The sequence below is a fragment of the Callithrix jacchus genome, chromosome 11 (genome assembly GCF_049354715.1).
Source record: "Callithrix jacchus isolate 240 chromosome 11, calJac240_pri, whole genome shotgun sequence".
Classification (NCBI taxonomy): Eukaryota; Metazoa; Chordata; class Mammalia; order Primates; family Cebidae; genus Callithrix; species Callithrix jacchus.
In genome coordinates, this window is record NC_133512.1 from 115,728,055 (window position 1) to 115,750,831 (window position 22,777).

The 22,777-nt window shown below is 36.2% G+C and overlaps 1 protein-coding gene across 20 annotated transcripts in view; it reads right to left on the reverse strand.

Moving 5' to 3' along the window:
• MKLN1 (muskelin 1) overlaps window positions 1–22,777 on the reverse strand; it is a 414,912-nt gene that overhangs the window by 3,100 nt on the left and 389,035 nt on the right. For all 20 annotated transcript variants that reach the window (XM_009003056.5, XM_078343745.1, XM_078343736.1 and 17 more), the window contains 5 exons: window positions 20,792–20,939; window positions 19,839–19,953; window positions 17,871–18,010; window positions 13,517–13,619; window positions 5,868–5,922 (listed from right to left, as the gene is read on the reverse strand). In XM_009003056.5, coding sequence (XP_009001304.1) covers window positions 5,868–5,922; window positions 13,517–13,619; window positions 17,871–18,010; window positions 19,839–19,953; window positions 20,792–20,939 — 561 coding nt within the window. The remainder of the gene's footprint in view (window positions 1–5,867; window positions 5,923–13,516; window positions 13,620–17,870; window positions 18,011–19,838; window positions 19,954–20,791; window positions 20,940–22,777) is intronic.

Here is a 22,777-nt window from a genome sequence, read left to right on the forward strand (position 1 = left end):
ACTTAAAATATATACAAGTTCTAGATTTGCTACGTATGTACTACTACCAAGAAAAACTCAAGATTTCTTTGCTTTTATTGTTTTTAGAATATACCTCACTGAAAGTATAGTCTAAAGCACTGCAATAAAATGGTTTAGTCTTCTTTTATGTTCTGAATTTGTAAAAATACAATCGTGTTACATTTTTAAAAGAAGATATTGACTCTGTAATGCTACTGTAATGAAGTAATGCCATCTTCTGGAGATCAAATTACTTAAGAGGGAAGAAAACACTCAGTTCCTATGTGCTCCGTACTTTAGGTATGATTACATTTCCTTGTCACAGAAACAATGAAGTAGTATAATCTCCACTTTCAGATGAGACAACTTACATTCAATAATCTTAAAGTTATTACTATTTTTGTTATTCATCTACCTCTTTTACACAGAAAGATTCAATAATTCAATAAAGTCTCACAGCTAGGGAGGGAAGAGATGGAATGTGAAACTGTGTCTGTCTGACTCCAAAGCCCTTTATTTATTTCTATTAACTCATAGTCATTAAGTTCTTAACTTGTAGGGCAATGCACTAAGCTCATTTAACTCTCAAAGGCACATCTTTTATTTTTATTTACTATTTACCTATGAGGATATTTAAATTTACACTATCATTAGATGAATGAATAAATTATGGCAGATTCCTATCATGAATAATTATGTATCACTCTGTAAGAATAAAACTGATGTAGTGTAGCTTCGTAAAAATGTCTACAAGCCACATCATTTACTTTAAAAAATTATGCTGCAGAATATGTTTTTATATTATATAATAAATTAATAAAGCACATACAAACCTCTATATTTATATGGGGTTGTCTGTGCATATTATATACAGTTGATCTTGATCATTTACAGATTCCATATTTGTGAATTTGCCTGTTTGCTAAAACTCATTTGTAACCCCCAAACCAATAATTGTGTTATTTCTGTGGTCATTGCACACATGTGCAAAGTGGCAAAATATTTGCACAAGTCCCCAGCTGGCCACCATATGCACAAGTCCCCAGCTGAGGCTGAACTTTGTGATCTCTGCTGCTTCTTGTTTCAGCTCTTACTATCCACAACAGTCCTTTCGCCATCTGTTTGGCACAACATTTGCCACATTTTTGTGTTTTTGGTGGCTTCACTGTTTAAAATGGCCCCCAAATGTAATGCCAAAGTGCTGTCTAGCATTCTTATGTGCAAAAAAGGCCTTATTCAGAAAATAGGCACATTAGATAAGCTTGGTTCAGGTATGAGTTAGAGTGATGTTGACCATGAGCTTAATGTCAGTGAATCAACAATATATATTAAATGAGGAATCTTTAAACAAAAACACACATAACATGTGGTTACAAATTGATCAGTGGATAATATGTGACCAGAGGCTTGTAAAAACCTAACTCTGTACTCTACTTTGAATAATGAGAATCAACTGCGAGTGTGTGTGTGTGTGTGTGTGTGTGTAAAGATGTATCACATACGAGGGATTATACTTGAGGGTAAAAGAGACTGAGGAAAGTTGTTTAGGGAGAATCTTAAGCTTTATATGTAATCAATGTTTTTTGTTTTTTTTTTCCTAAAAATAAATCAAAAAGGGGTGGGGATCTAGGAAACTCATCAACAGTAACAAAACTACTTAAATGGCACTGCCAGGGCAAAAAGGTGACATTGATTCTAAACCTCATGAATGGTCCTCATCACTAAGTTTATCTTACTTCATTTTCACCATAAAATGGAAAGAGAAAGTAACCATTTGAACAGTGGAAACTGGTAAAGCTCAGTAAGAGGTAGCACAGAAAGAGGTTTAGAGAAGGTACTCTGAAGCTATACTGACAGGGTTTTAATCCTGGTTTTGCCATTCGCTAGCCCTATGCCTGGGCAAGTTACCTTAGCCTCTCTGCACCCTAGTTTCTTCATATACAAAAAAGGATCACAAAGTCCCTACTTCATAGGGTTACTGTGGGGATAATCACCAGTTAAGACAGGCAAAGTACTTAGAACAATACCTGGTCCTAAAGTAAGTGCTCAATAATATTAATTAGCTATCACTATACCACTAGTGATAGTGGTATAGTGACTGAAGCAATGACTGCTCTAAAAGAAAAGTAACCTGTTAGGAATAATTTTTTTGTTTTTAGAGATGGGGTCTTGCTATGTTGCCCAGGCTGGACTCAAATTCCTGGGCTCAAGTGATTTTCTTAAATCACACCACCACGAGTGTAGGAATATACTCTTAACATCCTACACATAGCTGGATTTTCCTATTTGTGGTAATGGGGAAATCACAAGAATTTTCTCCTAGCATACACATTTTTAAATGTACACTCCTTATTTCTTACACTAAACTTCCTATTTGGATTGTAAACTTCTAAAAAGAGTTGTGAGGACCAAAAAAGGACAAATCTAGGCAATACAGTGAGATCTCATCTCTACAAGAAATGTTAAAAAAGAAAAAAAAGATAGTTCAGTGTGGTTATGCATGCCAGAGTAGTCCCAGCTACTCTGGAAGCTGAGGCATGAGGATTGCCTGAGCCCAGGGAGTATAGGCTGCAGTGAGCTGTAATTGCACCACTGCATACTAGCCTGGACTTTAGAGCAAGACCCTGTCTCAATCAATCAATCAATAGGAAACATGCTTTACATACCAGATTTTTCCTACTTGTCACATACCTTGCTGAAAATAAGTTTAATTGCTCAATTCATACTTTCTAGAACTAAGACAGAGCTCTTAACTCAACAAAGTGACTGAGTTCAATCTTAAAAGTGCCTAGAGCCACCAGAAGCTCTAAAATCAAGATTTTTGGAGATTTTCTCTGAAGTCACTCATTTTTCCAAAACCAAGACAATGCCACCTTCCATCTTTCTGATTCTTTAAAATATTACATACAATATTAATACTTTTATTTAATTCTCACTAGGAGATGAACATAAGTTGTATTATTTCTGGAGGGAGTCATTCAGAAAGTTTGGCTGAGGCTTTTTTTTTTTTTGCGGGGCTTAGAAAATGAAATACTCATTTATACAATGAAAGGTACAATAAATAACCCATTTTATTTTCATTCCAATTGGCATAAAGATAAAATTATCTAACAGAAAATGAATAAGAACAAGAACCAGGAACTCTAAATAAGCATGAAACCTTATGAAAAGTACTTCTTGTTTGTAAAAATCAAATTTCTCATTATTAAAATTAGCAAACAATCTGAATTTGCTCCTTATCCTAATTCACCAGTATTACAAAGGTGACTTAAAAAAAAAAAAAAAAGAGAGACAAGATCCTGCCATGTTACCCAGGTTAATCTTGAACTCTTGGGCTCAAGATGATCATCCCACCTCGGCCACCAAAATTGTTGAGATTACAAGCGTGACTCATTCTACCTGGTAGTCAATAGTAATGGTACCCTGAATGGAGCATTTACTGCTTTACTGTGTTAAGTGTTTTCCAGAATTATTTAATTCTCTCAGCAATCTGAGGCAAGTACTCCCACTGCCTCCATTTAATAAAGAAACTGATAACTAGGAAGTTTAAGTAACTTGTTCAAGATCACTTTTAAAATAGATTCTGATTCTTCACCACCCCACACTCCAACTTCTAATTACTATGCTATACCACCTCCCTTCAGACAAGACAGGAAACAAAATCCCACAGGAATTTTTTTTTCTTCTTGTATTTTCCTCTTTTGTGTTTTATTGTTCTCTCAGTATATCTGAGGTTTGTTTAGAATCCAAATAAAATAAACTAATCCTGACAAAACATATTAGTTGGCAGTGAATAGGACAGAGTCAAAAGAAAGGAGTTAAGTCGAAGGTAAAATATTTGCTGACACCACCCTAATTAACATTTTGGGATAATTAACATATTTAAATTAGTCAAGAAATTCTTGTTCCAAAGGCTAAAAATAAGTCAGCTAGAGAGAGTTTACTTAGTGCTACCCACTCATAAATAAAAAGAATGGGCCTGGGGTATGGTGTCATAAAAAATAATGCACACAATCATTCAAACTGAGTATGTGCCAGACACCCAATTCAGGTGTCACAACATTTGTTCCAAATGCTAGAATTCAGAAGGGCATGGACTTTCCAAAATAATGCTTATACCTAGGTTCCTCAGCATCACAGGGCTGGGACTTCTAGTAGCCTAGGGACTTAAATTCAAGTGTATGGAACGGTGGTAAATCATTATCTAAATTCTTAGGAGAACCTTCTGGAGTCACGTTTATAGCAGTCTAGTCTAGTCTTGAGGAATCCTACATATTCAGGAGTTGGAACTTAGGTTTGGAGTTGCCTTGATCAGTAGAGAAGCCTCCATCACTCGCTGTGAATGAAGGGCAAGACCTCAAGAACACCTCTATTTTTTCATCACAGTGAAAAGCACCAGAATTATATATACTCTTTTTTACTTTGAGGTACAGTTTACTTTTAAGAGATAAAAGGTCAAATCATGAAGAAACTAAATGGATATCCCAAAATGTTATTTTATTCCAAATATAAAAAATAGAATTTACATTATATATATTGGAAATTTTCAATACTATAGCTCAACTCTAAGGCAAATAACAACAGTACCAACATCAATGGGATTAATAAGCTTTCATTGACCAGAGGAAAGCTAGAAATTTCCATACTTCAAAAGACTACTATATTGGTAAAAAAAAAATGAAGCTACGAATAAGTTATCCTAATGAAAATGCTCTTGAAAATTCACCCAAGTAAAGGTCTGCGTACGGTTCTGCAGACTACCCAGTTTATTATAGTCTTGGTTTTGTTTTCGTTTTGTTTTTTTCAGACAGAGTCTCGCTCTGTCTCCCAGGCAGGAGAAGAATGGCACGTTCTCAGCTCACTGCAACCTCCACCTTCCAGGTTCAAGCAATTCTTCCGCCCCAGCCTCCCAAGTAGCTGGGATTACAGGTCCCATCATCATGCCCAGCTAATTTTTGTATTTTTGTAGAGGTGGAGTTTCACCACGTTGGCCAGGCTGGTTTTGAACTCCTGACCTCAGGTTCAAGGCCACTCGCTTCACGCTCCAAAGTGCTGGGATTGTAGGTGTGAGACCGTGCCTGTATTATTTTTCTTTTGTCTTTTTAAAGACAGGATTTCTCTCTAGTCACCAAAGGCTGGAGTGCAGTGGCATGATCTTGGCTCATTGCAACCTCAACCTCCTGGGCTCAAGAACTCCTGGTTGGCTCAAACTCTCAAGTGATCCTCCAGCCTCAGCCTCCCAAAATGCTATAGTTATAGGTATGACTGGCCTACACTGTGCCTGGCCTACAGTCTAGTTAATAATTCATTAATACTAAATGAGAGTACTACTAAGTGAAGACTGATGCACAATATCTAAAGTGTTTGAGAAAAACCTGAGTTTCAACTAGAAGTTATATTGAACAATTAAGATAACAAAACTCCCATTTTTAGGAAAGAGATAATCGATCTTCTATGCTCCCAAAATACTGCCTACCCCATCACTATTCTCTTGACAACACACAATTCCACAAAGGACAAACTGAGAGGAAAAACTAATCAGCAAGTATTATCTCATAGTATATATCAGTAATACAGCCTACATTCCAAAGCAGTGCCATACAAATTAACTTATTTTGATTGTTTTTCTGTTGCCATCTGTTTACATACTAACACAGCAATTGGTATATGACTCATTGCAAACTGAGCTGATAAACGATACCTAAAAGTAACTTTATAGGTTATTAGAAATTTTCCATGATACCTTGAAACTTCATTTCATCTATTTATTTGAAACATCTCACCTGATGCTTCATGTAAAAGAAACCAAAATCCAACCTTCCAGATGCTAGGGCATCTAGATGGATAAACTATTCTGCAATACTCACCTAGAGCTGTAAAATCTGAACCAGATTTGAAGAGAGCTGATGCCAGGAGCTGAAACTGTTAAAAAACAAAACAAAACAAAAAACAAAACAAAACAAAAGAAGCAAATTAGCTGGCTAAGTGCACTGAAGGAAAATAACCTTCTGTAACTTTGACCATTTGTCAGCAACTACGTATTTCTGCATGTGTGTGACACAGGTCAAGTCACCAAATAGTGGCAAGAAGAACATATTCAGATTAAATAACATACTGACTTTTTATCAGGCTATTAACATTTTCCAAAATACTGGGCCATATCCTGGAATTATTGTATTTTTAAAATGTTTTAAAGTATGTATTTATTAAGAAACAACAGCACAACAAAACAAAAAAGAAAACTGTCATTTCAGAATTTAACACATATGAACAGATTGGTGCCCTGGGCCCAGTCATTAAATTTTTAGTATATATGCATTCTCATTTCAAAAATAAATGTAAGCCACTGTAAAATACCTGATGTCTCAGCTGTGTAATTCAAAATCAGAGAAAAAAAGCATGTATAGACCATTCCTAAATTACAACTTAGATTGAGATTCTACAATTATATATAATTATATTGTTAAAACCCAATAGGCTTTTTTAATGGACATAATGTTGTAAATTTTGTTAGATTTCCAGCCTGCCAGTTAAAGTTAGTTTAAAACAGAGAATGTAACTGAACAATGAAGAAATAGAGTAAGACAAAACTATTGCAACATTAGCAATTTAACAAATAGGCACAAAGTAAAAATTTGGAGAACTATTTACATTTATCCTGAACAAGGATGTAGGAAAAGAGGCGAGTTAAAGGAATGAATTAGAGCAGACAAACTCCTCAACACAGTTACTTGACACTTTCTAAGACTTGAGCAGTTAATACCACCAATTCCTCAAAATATATTTCACATCTATGTTTGCAGCCTTTTACATTTCAAGTATTAAATCATACTAATATTTGTAAGCCCTGATTAATGGTCCTTCGAAGATCAGAAATTGTACAAACCTTCCCTAGGTATTTATCTAAGCAAGAGTTAGGAAAAGGGGGGATAAAAAGAAAAATTTAAAAACTGATGGAAGTTCTTTACGTCGTCTGGATATCAGTCCTCTGTCAGATATATCTACTGCAAAAACTGTTTAGTCTGTGGCATGTCTATTTATTTATCTATTTAGCCAGGGTCTTCTCTGTCACCCAGGTGGGAGGGTGGTGACATAACCATTGGCTCACTGCAGCCTCGACCTCTTGGGCTCAAGCAATCCTCTTTCCTAATTTTTAATTTTTTAAAATTTTTTGCTAGAGTTGCTGGTCTCAAACTCCTGGGAGCAAGCAATCCTTCCTCCTAGGCCTCCTAAAGTGCTGGGATGACCAGTGTGAGCCACTGAACCTGGCCGTGTCTATTTATGTTTCTAATAGTCCTTTAATATGTAGAAATTTTAACTTTTTTGAAGTCAAATTTATCAAGATTTTTCTTTGATGATTACTATCTTTTGTGTCATGTCAAGAAATCTTTACCCATTCCAATGTGAAGATAATCTCCTATGTTTTCTTCTCAAAGCCTTATTCTTCTGGATTTTATTCTTAGATCTGTAATCCATCTTAATGTTTCAGTAAACAGTGAGAAGGGTTTGAAATATACAGCTATTCAGTATCATTTGCTGAAAACTTTCTTTGCCCCATTGGACTTGGCACCCTGGTCAAAAAACAAGGGACCGCTTATGTATGGGTCTATTTCTGGACTCTTTTCTGTTCTGCTGATCTATGTCTATCCTTAACCCAGTACCACACGGTCTTGATTATTGTGGCTTTATACAGAGTCCTGAAATCAGGTAGCATAAGCCTTCCAACTTTTTCTTTTCCCTTTTTTTTGAGACAGAGTCTCAGTCTGTCACCAGGCATCAGGATGGAGCCCAGTGGCACGACCTCGGCTCACTGCAACCTCCGCCTCCTGGTTCAAGCAATTCTCCTGCCTCAGCCTTCCAAGTAGCTGGGACTACAGGTGTGCACCACCATGCCCAGCTAATTTTTTTGTATTTTTAGTAGAGACGGGGTTTCACCATGTTGGCCAGGATGATCTCGATCTCTTGATCTCGTGATCCGCCCGCCTCGGCCTCCCAAAGTGCTGGGATTATAGGCGTGAGCCACCGCACCCAGCCATTTTTCTTTTTTCAAAATTGTTTTGGCTAGTCTAAAACCTTTGCATTTCCATGTAAATTTTAGAGTAGTTTGTCTATTTCCTCAATGACAACAACAACAAAAAGAAACTTATACTGCATTAAGATAAAGACCAATTTGGGGAGATTGGGCAGCTTTAAACAATTTTTAGTGTTTTGATCCATAAACATGATATGTATCTCCATTTATCAAGGTCTTCTTTAATTTCTTACAATAGACTCATCCTACCCATTTGGTATTTCTGATGCTAATATAAACAGTATGCTTTTCATTTTCTAATTGTTCACTGCTAATATAAAAATAATTGCTAATTATTGCTTTTTTTTCTATAGGCCTTATATTTTTGTAACTTGTTAAATTTACTTGTCCTGGTGGGGTTTTGAGAATGTACATAATCATGTTACCTACAAATGCAAACAAATTTACTTTCTCCTATCCAATCTATATGCTTTTTTTTAAAAAAAAAAATTATACTAGCTAGGACTTCTAGTACAAGGTTGAATAGAGGAGCTGACAATATACATGATTTCCTTGTCACAATCTTAGGGAAAAGCGTTTAATGTTTAACAATTAAGTATAGTCCTAGCTATGTGTTTTTCAAAGGTGTCCGTTAGGAATTTAGATTCAAGGTTTTTTTTATTCCTACTTTGCTAAGAATTTTTATTATGAATTGAGTCTGAATTTTGTTAAATGCTTTTCTTCACTTACTAAGATGATCTATGATTTTCCTTCTTCATTCTGTTAACATGGTGAATTACACTGAATTTTTTCCAAATGTTAAACTAGCTATATATTCCTAGAATAAACTATCACTTAGTCATAGTACACTAACCTTTTAATATATTGCTAATTAAGTAAAATTTTCCTAAGAATTTTACATTTATGTTTATAAAAAATATTAGTCTATGATTTTCTTTGCTTGCAATGTCTCTCTTGGGATTTTATTTGATTCTATTTGAGATAGGATCCCTCTCTGTCACCAAGGTTCAGAGTGTAGAGGCACAATCACAGCCTCCCTGAACTCAGGTGATCCTCCCACCTCAGCCTCCAGAGGAGCTAGGTCTACAGGTATGCACCACCACACCCAGCTAATTTTTTGTTTGTTTTTGTAGAGACAGGTTTTTGCCATGTTGCCTAACCTAGTCTCAAACTTGTGGGCTCAGGTGATCCATCCCTAAGCTTCCCAAAATGCTGGGATTACAAAGTGTGAGCCACCATACCTGGCTTCTGTTGGGATTTTATATCAGAGTTAACCTGGCTTTATAAAAAGATTTAAGAAGTATTGCCTTCCTCTAATTTCTGAGAGTCTATGTAAAATTGGTATTTTTTTCTTCCTCCATTAAATGGTTGATAGAATTTATTATTATAGACCTAGAGGTTTTTTGTTAGAAAATTTTTGATTACAAGTTCAATCTCTATAGTACATATGAAGTACCTTAAGATTTTCTATTTCTTCTTTGTCAGTTTTGGTAAACTGTGTCTTTTAAGGAATGTGTCAATTCATCAAGTTGCTGAATTTGTTGATGAAGTTGTTCATACCTACTTTACCTTTAATATTAGGCTCTATACTGATTTCCTCTTTTCATTTGTGATGTTGGTAGTTTGTTTTCACTTTTTTTCCTTGGTGACATGGTTTGGACTTGTGTCCCCACCCAAATCTCATGTTGAATTGGGGGAGGGGTTTGGTGAGAGGTGACTGGATCACAGGGGCCAATATCCCCCTTGCTGTTCTTGTGATAGTGAGCTCTCCTGCTATCTGATGGTTTAAACATGCGTGGCACTTCCCCGCTCATTCTCACTCTTTCTTCTGCCATCATGTGAAAAAGGTGCATGCTTCCTTGTAAGTTTACTGAGACCTCCCAGTCATGCTTCCTGTTAAGCCTACAGAACTATGAGTCAATTAAACCTCTTTTCTTCATAAATTACCCAGTCTCAATTAGCTCTTTATAACAGTGTGAGAAGAGACTAATAGACTTGGTAGGTCTTGTTTGGGGCCTATCAATTTATTTACCTTTTCACAAGGCCAACTTTTCACTTTTAAAATTTCTCCACTGTTTCCTAGTTCATGAATTTTTTTATTTTCTACCTATTTGGGGTTGAATTTGCTCCTCTTTTCTAACTCCTAAGGTGAAAAATAAATGTTATTGGCTCCACATACAGGATAAAGAGAAAACTATTATCTAAACCATCTGATTAAATAAATGGAATGGTAATCCTAAGGATTTTAACACATACCAAGTGATATTACAGACCTCTCTTCCAAACTCTGGAATCAAATATCCAACAGTCACCTCAACATCTTAAGTTGGCTGTCTCATAGATGTCTCAAACTAAACAGTTTCAAAATTAAACTCCTGAATGCCAGCCAGGAGTCCCCACAAATCAGGTTCCCCCACGAGAACTTTCTCACTTCAGTTGACAGTAATTCTATCCTTCCAGATTTTCAGGCCAAAAATTTTAGAGTCATTTCTTTCAAACCCTAGATGTAATCTAGGATAAAATTCTGTTGGTTCTATCTTCAGTCACCATAGCCTCCTTGCTATTCTATTAAACCTTGTCAGAATGATCCCATCCTGGGATCTTTGTTCTAGACCTCCCTTTGTCAGAAATTATTTTCTCCAAATTATCTCTCTCAAGTTTTCATGCAAATCTCATTTCTAAACGAGGCCTATTATGATTATCCTATGTTACACTGCAACTGCCCAATTCTCATCCCTTATACTTCTCCCTTTACCCTTTTTATCCCACATTTATTTTTCCATAACACTTATTAAATTCTTTCGGGTCTTGAACTCCTGACCTCAGGTGATCTGCCCACCTTACCCTCCCATAGTGATGGGATTACAGGCATGAGCCACCTCACCTGGTCCAATACTTGTTATATTCTAATGTTCTATATAATTTGTTTCTTTAATGTTTATTGTTCATTGTCTTTCTCTACTAAGATGTAAGCACCTCCGGGACAGGGATCTGTTTGGCTTGCTGACATAGCTCCTCTGCCTAGAAAGCCTGACCTATTATGGGGAATCGATATACATCTGTTCAATGAATGACACCAGTACTCCAGAAACGCCATAGAAATGTAATGAAGACAAAATGTGTTATCGTAGCTGAAAACTTATTCTCATTTCTCCTCTATTATAGAAATCTTCTCTGAAAGTAGTATAACTGACTCAGACATCCTTTTCTTGGGCCTTTTCTAGAAAAAAATATCATGTTTTATAAGGCTTATTGCCAATTCAGAACCAAAGTTCTCAAGCCTGGAGGAACCAAAGAACATTTTTTTGTTATATTGTTGATAGTCAGCTATCACTGTCCTGACAACAGGCACAATGATGACGATTAACAACTGTGAAAAAAAAAAATCTAAAAACACTTTTTGTGTTTTGAGACTTAAATGAGAAAGTCATTTAAAACATGACATTTTTGTAAAACATACAAACAGAACAAAAACAAGTTACTATAGGAAATGAAGAGCAGTAAGGCCCTTCTTCACAATGAAAGTGAAGATCTACATGTCTTACTGACAAATACTGTAAGTATACAGTGAACTGTCACCAGGGGATTTCTTTCCCTCAAACAAACTGTTGGATACAAAACGTTTTAAACGTTATATTTGTTCACACATTTTTAAACAAAATATTATTACAGACCAGTAATTCTCAATGTCAGAAATGTTTTCTATTTTCTGTTCTTTAAGAGTGACAGAGGAGAATCTTAGGGTGAGGACATTGTTTTAAAAAGTGTCTAAGGTGATTTTTAACTACACACACACACACACACGACCATTTCTTTCTAACTTCTAGTAGAGTTAATCAACTCTTGCTAGACTAAGCTTTTATGAAATGGAATAGAAGCTGGTGGTACACAAAATCATAAGCTGTTGCTGTTATAAAAAGAAGAAAAACAGAATCCAGCTACCAAAATTTTTTAAATGGCTCAAATGAACTTGAGATACCTCCTGTCCTGTTTTTTCCCCATTAGTTTAACTTTAAGAACAAACTGTCTTGTTTTCTTTGGCCTACTTGCAGCTCACACAGCTGAAATTATTTACTTTGAAATATTGTGTTTTGGTTTCAAAAAATAAGGAAAAAATAATTTCTCCCAGTTACAGCCATTTTACATAGAATATGGAGAAAACACAAGGAAATCTATGCACAACTCTAAATGCATGGCCTAACATTAACATTAATGGAATCTTCAGAACTAAGTACAGTTATAAGTGGGAACAGATTAAACCAAACATATTCTGCCACTTGGCAAAACTACAATTATTTCTCCTACTTCCTCTAGTATTATGGATCGACTGAAGACTCAAGGAAAGACAATTAACTGGCCCCCTTTCAAGGGAGTTCTAAAGTACGTTCTGCAGATTTTCTACCTACTGAAGGACTGTAATCAATATTGAGAGACTTAGGACTTAATTTTATAGTACGAAACTTTGAAAGAGTATCTCTCTGCTATGGTGCTGAAGACACGCAGGCTCTATTGCTTGAAAGTACAATGAACCTGGAGCCTGAAAGTGATTCAACATTAAATCTGACACCTGTGTCAATGCTGAAGTGTGCTGGGCACAGTTTGATACTGCTATTACAAACCCAAAGCAAGGCAGCAGCTAACAGGGAAAGAGACCTAAGAATCAGAACTACAGATAATCAATACGAATTCTTTGAGTGGAAGCCAATACACTGCCGTTCAGATGTTGCTAGATCAACAATGATGGCTGGCAAAAGGAAAAAAAAAATGACAAAAAGAATCTCAGATATTAGTGGAAAGAGAGCTTATAAAACCACAAAAATCATTGCAGGCATATTCACACACCATGGATAAGCAAACATGTCCTTGAGGATATGGAATCTTTAGAAACAGTTATTTCTATCCCAATGCTAGGTAACAAAAAAAACTGAAAAGTAATAATTGGCTAACTGATTTCTCAAGCTTAGCAACTAGTGATGAATGAAATTAGCAGCCTATAGACAAACTATACTGCTACAACATTTACATAACTAAATATTAAGGAACCAAGGATTCTAAGTCCCACCAACCTCTCTTCATTTTCTCCCTAAGCAACAGGGGTTTTCTTTCCTCTCTTGGGGAATCTTGACTATCAACAGAAAAATTTACATTGAACCATTACATAATCCTTATGTAAAATAATCATGGGACTATGGACAAAGTAAAAATTTCTATTTGCCTCCCAAAACACAAAACTAAGTTAAAACTTTATAACTGATAATACTTTTCTGAATGGACCACAAGTTTTTGGTGACTGGAATCTTATCAAAGGAAAACATGCCTATTCAATTTTTTATTTCATTTTCTCTGTGACATTTTAAAGATTACTGATATCATCATATTTTCTTTATTTTCCATTAAACACTCAAGAGCAAAATCATTAAATATAAGTTAGTAAGGTATTTTAAAAATACTCAATTTCTGAAGTTTATTACCAACTTTGTTTACCTCTTTTGTTTCTTCTGGGTCTGAATGATCCACAGTTATATAAAGATCATTTTGTAAATATTTCAGAGCACTAAGGGGATCCATTTGGGCCTTTTCTTCAAACCTAGAAAATGTAAACAAGAATAATTGTCTGGAGTTATGAGAAAACATCAGAAGTGTCTTTCAGAGCTGGAATAAAACATTGCTATACTGCATATGAGGAGTTGTTCTGGATATCCAGAAAACTGAAGTTTAGGAATCCAGAAGTAACAATACTGCCATGGAGGTAGTGTAGATGTGGAGTTCCTGGAAAGGTAACAGTAATGCCAGGTGGTCACAGACAGTTGTGGTGCTAGAGGATGGGTAGGAGCATTTCCTATTCTTCTCTTAAAACTACAAGGTAGGACTAAACCAACTACCAAACACAGAGAATATGCTAAGTATTTTATAAAACAGACCTTCAAAAAATCCCACTGTGTTTCATCTAAAACAAACAGACATAAAAATACTTGCTTAGATTTGTATATTTTCTAATGGAGACACTTAACAGATACCTTGGAAACTGAAACAAGTAGGGTATCTTTAAATGAGTATTGTTAACACTGATTACTTTTAATGAGATTATGTCCAAGTCTCAGTCAGTAAAAACAACTGCAGCAACCACTTATAAAGCATTTGTAATATGCTAGATGCTGTATCAAGTATTTTACATTTATCATTTCATCTATCCTCACAATAATACTATGATGATGAGCTATTTTATCACCATTTAAAAAACAAACAAAAAAAACAAGTTCAGGCACTGTGGCTTATGCCTGTAATCCCAACACTTTGGGAGGACAAAGTGGATGGGTAGCTTGAGCCCAGGAGTTTGAAACCAGCTTGGGCAACATGGCAAAACCCCATCCCTACAAAAATTAGCCTGGTGTGGTAGCACGTCCCTACAGTCTCAGTTACTCGAGAGTCAAGGTGGGAGGACTGCTTGAGCCTGGGAGGTCAAGGGTGTAGTGAGCCATGATCGTACCACTGCACTATGGCCTGGATGACGAGTGAGATCCTGTCTCAAACAAACACCCCAACAGATGAAAAACTGAGGTGCAAAGAATGAATCTGGATGAGTTCTCCTAAACAACAACAAAAAACTATTTGAATCTATATATCTATTCGAAAAAGATAGATACAGATTTATTTCTAATAAGTTGGTATGCTTTTCGAAATATACAGACAAGGAAAAGACAAATTTCCTTTGAGTAGGAAAGATGATGAAGAGCCTTTCACGATGGGTGTTCAGGTTGATGGCATCCTCAGTGATAGGGTACCTGTACTTTAGGCAGGGGGAAAGATGAGCAAAATATTACAGCTCTCTTGTACCAGGCAGTACCCTAAGAGTGATGGGGGCTTACAGCCTTCAGATGAGAGTCCTTTAGGTACAGGCCATGTTACTCTACCATCTTGTCCACAACAGATTAGATTAGACCATTTTGGCACCTATGCTTTGATTAGTAATTTATAAAGCGGTTTGGCAGAATTTTTCCCAACAGGGACACTATCCCCAAGAAATGCTTTCTAAGAAGATTCTTTCTCTTGGGTAATCTGAATGTGACAAATATAAGGACAGTAAAGGGCAGACAGAAATAGAGAAGGCAGATTCTGTCTGTCTGTCTGCCTGCCTGCCTGTCTAGGCCACGAGGTTGGGAGATAGTCAGGAGTAGTCAGAACAGAACAAGCAGAGAGAGAAAGAAGCAGACAGAAATACAAGGAAAAGCTACGTAGCGCCTGGCTACTAGAATTGTTCCAATATCCTAAACAATTCTCCATCCAGCTTCACTGTTCAAACTACTGAGAAAGTGCCTTAATTCTCTGAATAATTTAATAATAATTTTTTTTCAGTTGAGGTATTCAAAGCATTCAATAACCTTTATAACCTGAAATAACCTAACCAACATATACCTAGAATCCTATATCCAGTATAAAGAGATCAGTTTCCTGAAAGTTATGTTTTCCATCTTCATTTTCTACACTATTTTTGGCCAGCAAGAACTTATCACGAACTTGTGTCTGCAGTCTAGAATCATAATCAATAGTTCTGCCCTCTTCCTAAATGAACAGAAATTAATCCTGTAACAATTTTTTTTTTTGCCCATTTCTACCCTCAACTCATCATCATCAAGTTTGGAAACCTGAATGCCGTATGAAAAAATAATAGTGGTATTTTATTTATTAAATCATGAGACATCAGTAAGAACAAGGAGATACTCCCTTGGCACACAATATACTTCTCTCCTTCCAAATTTATATTCTAACTAAACAGAATAATAATTATTGTCCATTAAGAACAACACAAATAAGCCAGTCTAGCAGTGTAGTATAAGCTCCCACATTATGAAAAAAAATCTGCATAACATTTGAATTAAAAAGACAATTTTTGTGTTCTACCCAATTCATAGATACAAACGTCTATCTATTCTGTCTACATGTAGCTATGTCCCTCAAATTCTTGAATTCGTCTAAGAGCTTGGTAGAGAACAAGGTCTAAAATGAGCCTTTTATTGTCAGTTTGAATTAATAGTTGACAAGATTCTCAAGATGCCCTGAGTCATCCTCGACTGCTCTCTTTCTCTCATATCAAATCCATCAAGAAATTCTGTTCGCACAATCTTCAATGTTTATCCAGAATGTTAAGGTGCGCTTTTTGATCTCTTGTGAAGTGTCTCTTCCTCTTCCTGTCCCTCAAATGATGGTGGTCCTCAGAGAATATCCAACAACCTTTCACTCTTCTTGCTCACCCTGAGCAAGCTCCCTCTCCCTGTGACTCACAGTAATGTCAGGCCAAGTCTTTTCACCAAATGTTCACAGATGGTCTCTGCTTGCATGTCTCACAAACTTCTCAAACCTAAAGCGCTCCAAACTGAACTAATCTTTTCCAACACAGAAAGCTGTTGTTTCTTAAGAATTCCCCCTACCTGAGGGAAAACAGCCACAAGTTTTCTTCTGGAAGAAAACACGAAATGATTTTTATAAAATCAAGCCTGAATGTGTCATTCTTCTACTTAAAATCTTACAATGCTCCCCTAAGAGTAAAAGCCTAAGGCCCTTTACAAGCTGTCCCTTTCCTAGACCCTTCAACTTCATTTCCTACCACAATCACCTCACTCATTCTACTTCTGCCACACTTCTCTATTCACTCCTCAAATTATTCAGGCATCTTTTTTAACCTCAGAGCCTTGACTATTACCTGTCTAGAACACCTCCCCCATCACCAGACAGTGATACAATTCAGTCCCTCTTGTCCCTTAAGTTTCTACTCAAATGCCATCTTCACTGTGTAGTCTACTCTGATATCTTATTTAAAATTACATTCCCACCTCCCACACCTGTACGAACAATAACTCAAGGTTTTTTTCACAGTACTTACCATCTAACATGTAATATAAATTCCTTATTATGTTTATTTTTAGTCTCCCTTCTTAAGAATGAAAACTTGAGGGCAGATTTTTGTTCATTTGCTTCATTGATATGTATGTGTATCTGATGGTTAAGTGGTGAGCTCTGGAGTCAAAACACTCAGGCTCAAATCCTGGCTCTGCCAAGAATCATATGCAGTGTCTAGCATAAAATAATTGCCAGGCTGGTCTTTAATTCCTGGGCTCAGGCAGTCCTCTTACCTCTTCCTCCCAAAGTGCTGGGATTGTAAGTATGAGCCACTGCACCTGGCCCTAAAGCAAATTTTTATTACCATATCACACTACAGTAAACAAAAGGACAGAAACCTCTTTCTGCATTTTTTAGTAGTTTATTACCTTCTAGGCTAAAAAGCAAACATGACTCAGGGTGTGAGTGTGTGTGTGTGTGTGTGTATGTGTATGTATATATGTGAAAATGTTTGATTAAATGATTTTGCAATTAAATAATAAAGGTGATATAAAACTACAAGCATATTTTGAAACTGTATTGTGAAACATCAAATTATGAAGATATTGTATAGTCAACTATATCACACATTCACTGTTAAGAGTTATCAAAAGCTCAGCCATGTGTCATTGAGCCAGAACTGATCTAATTTGTAGTTAGCCTTGAGTTACTTCAATGTAGGCATGTCACCTTCACAAAAATTTTTTTCCATTAACAGTTGCAAAATTTCACTTGTTCTGCATTTAAAAATGTTTAGCATCAAATATCTATATTTTGTATCTTCCTTTGAAAAAGGAAAGCAAAAATAAGTAGAATAACAGGGCATTTACAAAATTCATGATCTTCATAGTATTCATACTGTTTCATTATTAAATTTGCCAAGAAAGTTGTAATTCCAAAGCTAGCTGATATCAACAATAGTTGATAATGTTAATTAAAAGTTTTCAGTGAATTATTCTCATACCTGTGTTTTCTTATGAGATACTTGCAATGCCTCAGTAAATAATCTTTTGAAGGTCTACACAACTTCAATGACCAGAAGTCATCTAATCTCATCTTTGGAGAGCAAGATTTTCCTGGATTCCCACCAAATAAATAATGAACCTATAATAAGCAAAATAAGCCAGATTTAAAAAAATTCATGCATACCCAAGAAATTTTAGTAGCAGTGCATAAAGCCTATTAAAAAAAAATTAAAAATTATACTTCATTTTTACCAAAGCTTCTCTTGATTTTTCTCGTTTCTATTTTACTTAAAGCACCATGGCTACTTTAAAAAACTGCATGCATGCTAAAATGAGTTATATTACTATATTACAATGACAGTGGAAGGCACGAAACAAAAACGATGATAGGAAGAATTTAATCCAAGATATCATTTGCTGACGACAACAAATAATGGGGATAAAATTAATCAAAATATTGGTCATATAACAAATATCTTAAAAAATTCTGACGTAATGCTGAATCACTAAAAGTTAACAGTCATCAACAGGTCAACTAGAAACTTTAAATTTTTTAGGCTCGGTGCAGTGGCTCCTGCCTGTAATCCCAGCACTCTGGGAAGCCAAGGGAGGAGGATCATGAGGTCAGGAAATCGAGACCATCTGGCTAACACGGTGAAACCCCATCTCCACTAAAACTATAAAAAATAAGCCGGGCTATAGAGTGGTGGCATGCGCCTGTAGTTTCAGCTACTGGGGAGGCTGAGGAAAAAGAATCACTTGAACCTGGGAGTCAGAGGTTACAGTGAGCCAAGATCGTGCCACTGCACTCCAGCCTGGTTAACAGAGCAAGACTCTGTCTCAAAAAAGAAAAAAAAAAATTAACAACTTAATTTTGCTTTAACTGAAATGCCAAATATTAAATGGCACATCAAATTTGTGAAATAACATTAAAAACATTATTTCATAATGCCAAAAATGAAATGCAAAAAAAATTGATAATGATTTCACTATTACTTAGAGTTATCTGTTCCTCAGATAACTTTGGAAGATAAAACAGTAAAGAAACGAAATCACTTTCATAAGTAGTAGAAGTGAGAGGTATAACTGTCTAAATTTATTGCACTTGAATGTTATTCTGTATTTATACAAGGCATTTAAATATTTAACTATTTTAACTAAAATTAATGGTTAATTTATTAAAATAGTTCCTAAAATTTTGAAAACACTTATATTCATTGATGTTACATAATAGAGTTATCCTCATTCTTTAGATGGAAATTCATTTACACCTTAAATTCAGAGGCTATAAGGGAAAGGGCTTTTACTCACTCCCATGGTATCTTTTACCTAAAGGTCTCAAAGTATATCGTGTAGAGTTTAAATAATCATCGATGGCTAAACAGAAAGAATTGGTCTCCGTCAGTAATTTACTATAAGTCCAATCATTAAAGTACACAGTTAAGTTTAAGGGAGAAATAAAGAAATAACTCTCAACACTATGACACTAAAAATTCATAACACAGGACCATATCACAAGGCTGATTTAAAAGAGATATCACTAGTATATAAGGAAAACAAAGATAGAACGACTTCTTACACAATGGGAAAATCTAAAACCAAAACTATGTTTATATCATGAAACAAGGTACCCACATGCTGACAACTGTACATCTTTTACTTGGATAATCACATTGTAGAACAATAGGCTATGTCATGTATCTAGATTTATACAGCTAATAGGCAGCCAGTGACTATCTTCAAAAAAGGAAAAGTACCAAGAATTACAGGCTATGAAAAAATGCTCATTCGCTTAAGGAATTTTAGGGAGAAGTGATATTGAGTGCTTGCTACATACTCTATTGAATGTCTACTGTGTATCATAACTTTTTACTCAAATCCAGTTTAAAACAATCAGAAAGCTACATTTGGAAATTATTTCAGACAGTAGGCCATGGAAAGTTTACAGGTCAATCTAGTCAGGATACCTTGTGTAGCTCATCGTATACAAGCTGATGGGCAAACCTTGGACATGGTTCTTCTTCCTGAAGACTTTTAGTTGGATTATCCTTTGCAGCTTGATCATTCTTATAGACACAAGACCTGCAAGACATTGCTTTTAAGGCATTCTACCCTAGAGAATTAGCAGCAAAGATAATACAACTGTAGCAAGCAAATTAATTACATGTCTAATTACTAACAAAAATTTTAGTAATGTGTTCATATCAAATCTTAAAGTTCCAGTCATCAAAACAATATGAATTTGTTAGAACTGAGTTCTAAGTTCTTTTGATGTCCATCAAACAGCTCATATATACTAACTGTGTTATAAAATACAAATAGCATACATGAAAGCTCAAACTAAGACTGAAAGAGATACTATCTTTGTCCATGTAAGCACAATAAAAAGAGGGACAATATGCATTGCTGTCATTTGACTGTAAACGGATGTCCTATTTAGAAAATAATAAATTCCTTAGCTGCAGAGCATTACTCTCCATTACTGAATGGAGAAGTTCTCTGAAGTGCTTCTGTTCTGCACAATATTCACTAATGGAGCAATCACATAAATGTCAGAGCTGGATCCATGTTTTCTCAAAGCAAAATATGCAACACCAGTTCTATGAGATGCTCTAGGACACAAAAGTCATGGTTTGAAAATGCTAAGTAATATCGTCCTCTCCCTGCTATAGTCAAACCTCTTTCTTTTATGAAAACTAAGATCTGAGAACATAAAAAAGCATTGTTCTCAAGTTCACACATCTACTTGAGAACAGAACCTAGACTAAAACACAATTCTCCCAAGTCCCAGACCAGGAACCATCTACTAATTAAAAAACATGTAAAATCCATTCACTGAACATCATTGTATACATAGGTACCGATACTTTTCTTCAAAATAACTTATACTGGGATTGCAGCAAAGACAAGAGTTCCTTACCAACTATTTCTCACAATGTCATAAATCCAGAATGAATTTCTAACATTCTCTTCCCTCTTTTCCTTATCTTTGCTGAGTCCAGATAAGACATGTATTTCATTCAGTTCTGGATCAATAGTTGCTCTCTGTGTAAATCCTGTCATTGGAACTATAAATTAAAGAAAAGAAAACAAGACGAAAATATTCCCATTAGATTAGTACTTTTTTTTTTTTTTTTTAAAGAGAGAGGGTTTCACTCTGTTGCCCAAGCTGAAGTGCAGTGGCACAATCATGGCTCATTGCAACCTAGGACTCTTGGACTTAAAGGATCCTCCTGCCTCAGCCTCCCAAGTAGCTGGGACTACAGGCATATCCCAGCTGTAAAGATGGGGTCTTGCTACGTTGCCCAGGATGGTCTCAAACTCCTGGGCCTTAAGCAATATTCCTGCCTCATCCTCCCAAACAGCTGGTGTTACAGGCATGAGCCACCACACTTAGCCTCTACTCCTTTCTCTTTAAAAGATCAATACAGCTTTGTCCTGCACTATGTGTCTACATATGTAACTTTTAACACGCTACATAACTTTTTGATTAAACAATGAACAATTATATATTGCCTGCTCCTTGCTCTATGAGCTCGGAAAGGAAAGAGGCTGTTTTGTTCATTATTTTGTTTCCAGTACCTAAAATAGTGCCTGGAATATAACAAATACTAAACGATTTGTGGAAAGACTGAAAGAATGTCAATTGCCAGCTGGAGGGAAAAAAGCAGAAACAGGTATGCAATATAACCATTTTTTTACATAAGGAAGGAAAGGATAATGCTTTAATTAATGGATTTATTATCTGTAATTTGATAGCAAAGATTATTCAAATCTTGACCTGGGGAAAAAAATTTGACAAAAGGTGAAACACAGGGTTGCTTAATAAGGTCAGAGTCATTAAAAATATGTCATAAAGAACGATCCAAGATGACCGATCGCTAACATCCCGGGATTGCAGCTCTCAGGGAAGGCGCGGAGAACTAGAGGACGCCACACTTTCAGACAAATTCTGGTCGCTCACGGAGCAGGAGATCCCCCAGTGGAGGAAACACAGGGTTGGCCAGCGCGACTCTCGTGGCCGGTGCAGCAGTTCCGCCAGCACCTTGGCGCGGCAGCTCTCGGAGCAAAGTAAACAGGCTCGGAGGACCGGCCCAGGTCCCCAGCAGGACACCAGAGCCCGGCAGCGGCTGTGACGGCACCTCGGCGCAGGAGCGCTCGGCGCAGAGTAAACAGGAACGGTTTCCCTTCTGACCGAGGTTTGGAGCCCCGGGAAGGCAGAGTCGCCTACTACGGACACAAGAAGGAAGCTAGACAGGAGAATCCTGGGCAGAAAAGCACCATCAGTTTTAGCGCCGCTGCTCTGGCCCTGGGAACTAACAACCTGGACGTCCACTCAAGAGACCTAATCTGAAAGTTGGTAATTTCAAAGAGACAGGAGGATAAATTTACAATGACGGGAAGAAATCAGCGTAAAAAAGCTGAGAATACTCAAAATCAGAACGCCTGTCCCTCTAAAGATGATCACAGTTCCACATAAACAATGGAACAAGGCTTGATGGAGAACGAGCGCATCCCAATGACAGAATCACTCTTCAAGGAATGGATAATAACAAACTTCGGTGAGTTAAAAGAACATGTTGTAGCCCAACGTAAAGAAACTAAGAACTTTGAAAAAAGGTTTGATGAAATCCTATTGAGAATAGACAACTTAGAGAGGAGTATGAGTGAATTAATGGAACTAAAGAATACAATACAGGAACTCCGAGAAGTATGCACAGGTTTAAACACTCGAATTGTTCAAGCAGAAGAAGGGATATCAGAGGTCAAAGTCCAACTTAATGAAATAAAACGTGAAGAAAAGATTAGAGAAAAAAGGATAAAAAGGAATGAGCAAAGTCTCCAAGAAATGTACGACTATGTGAAAAGACCAAATTTACGTTTGATAGGTGTACCTGAATGCTAC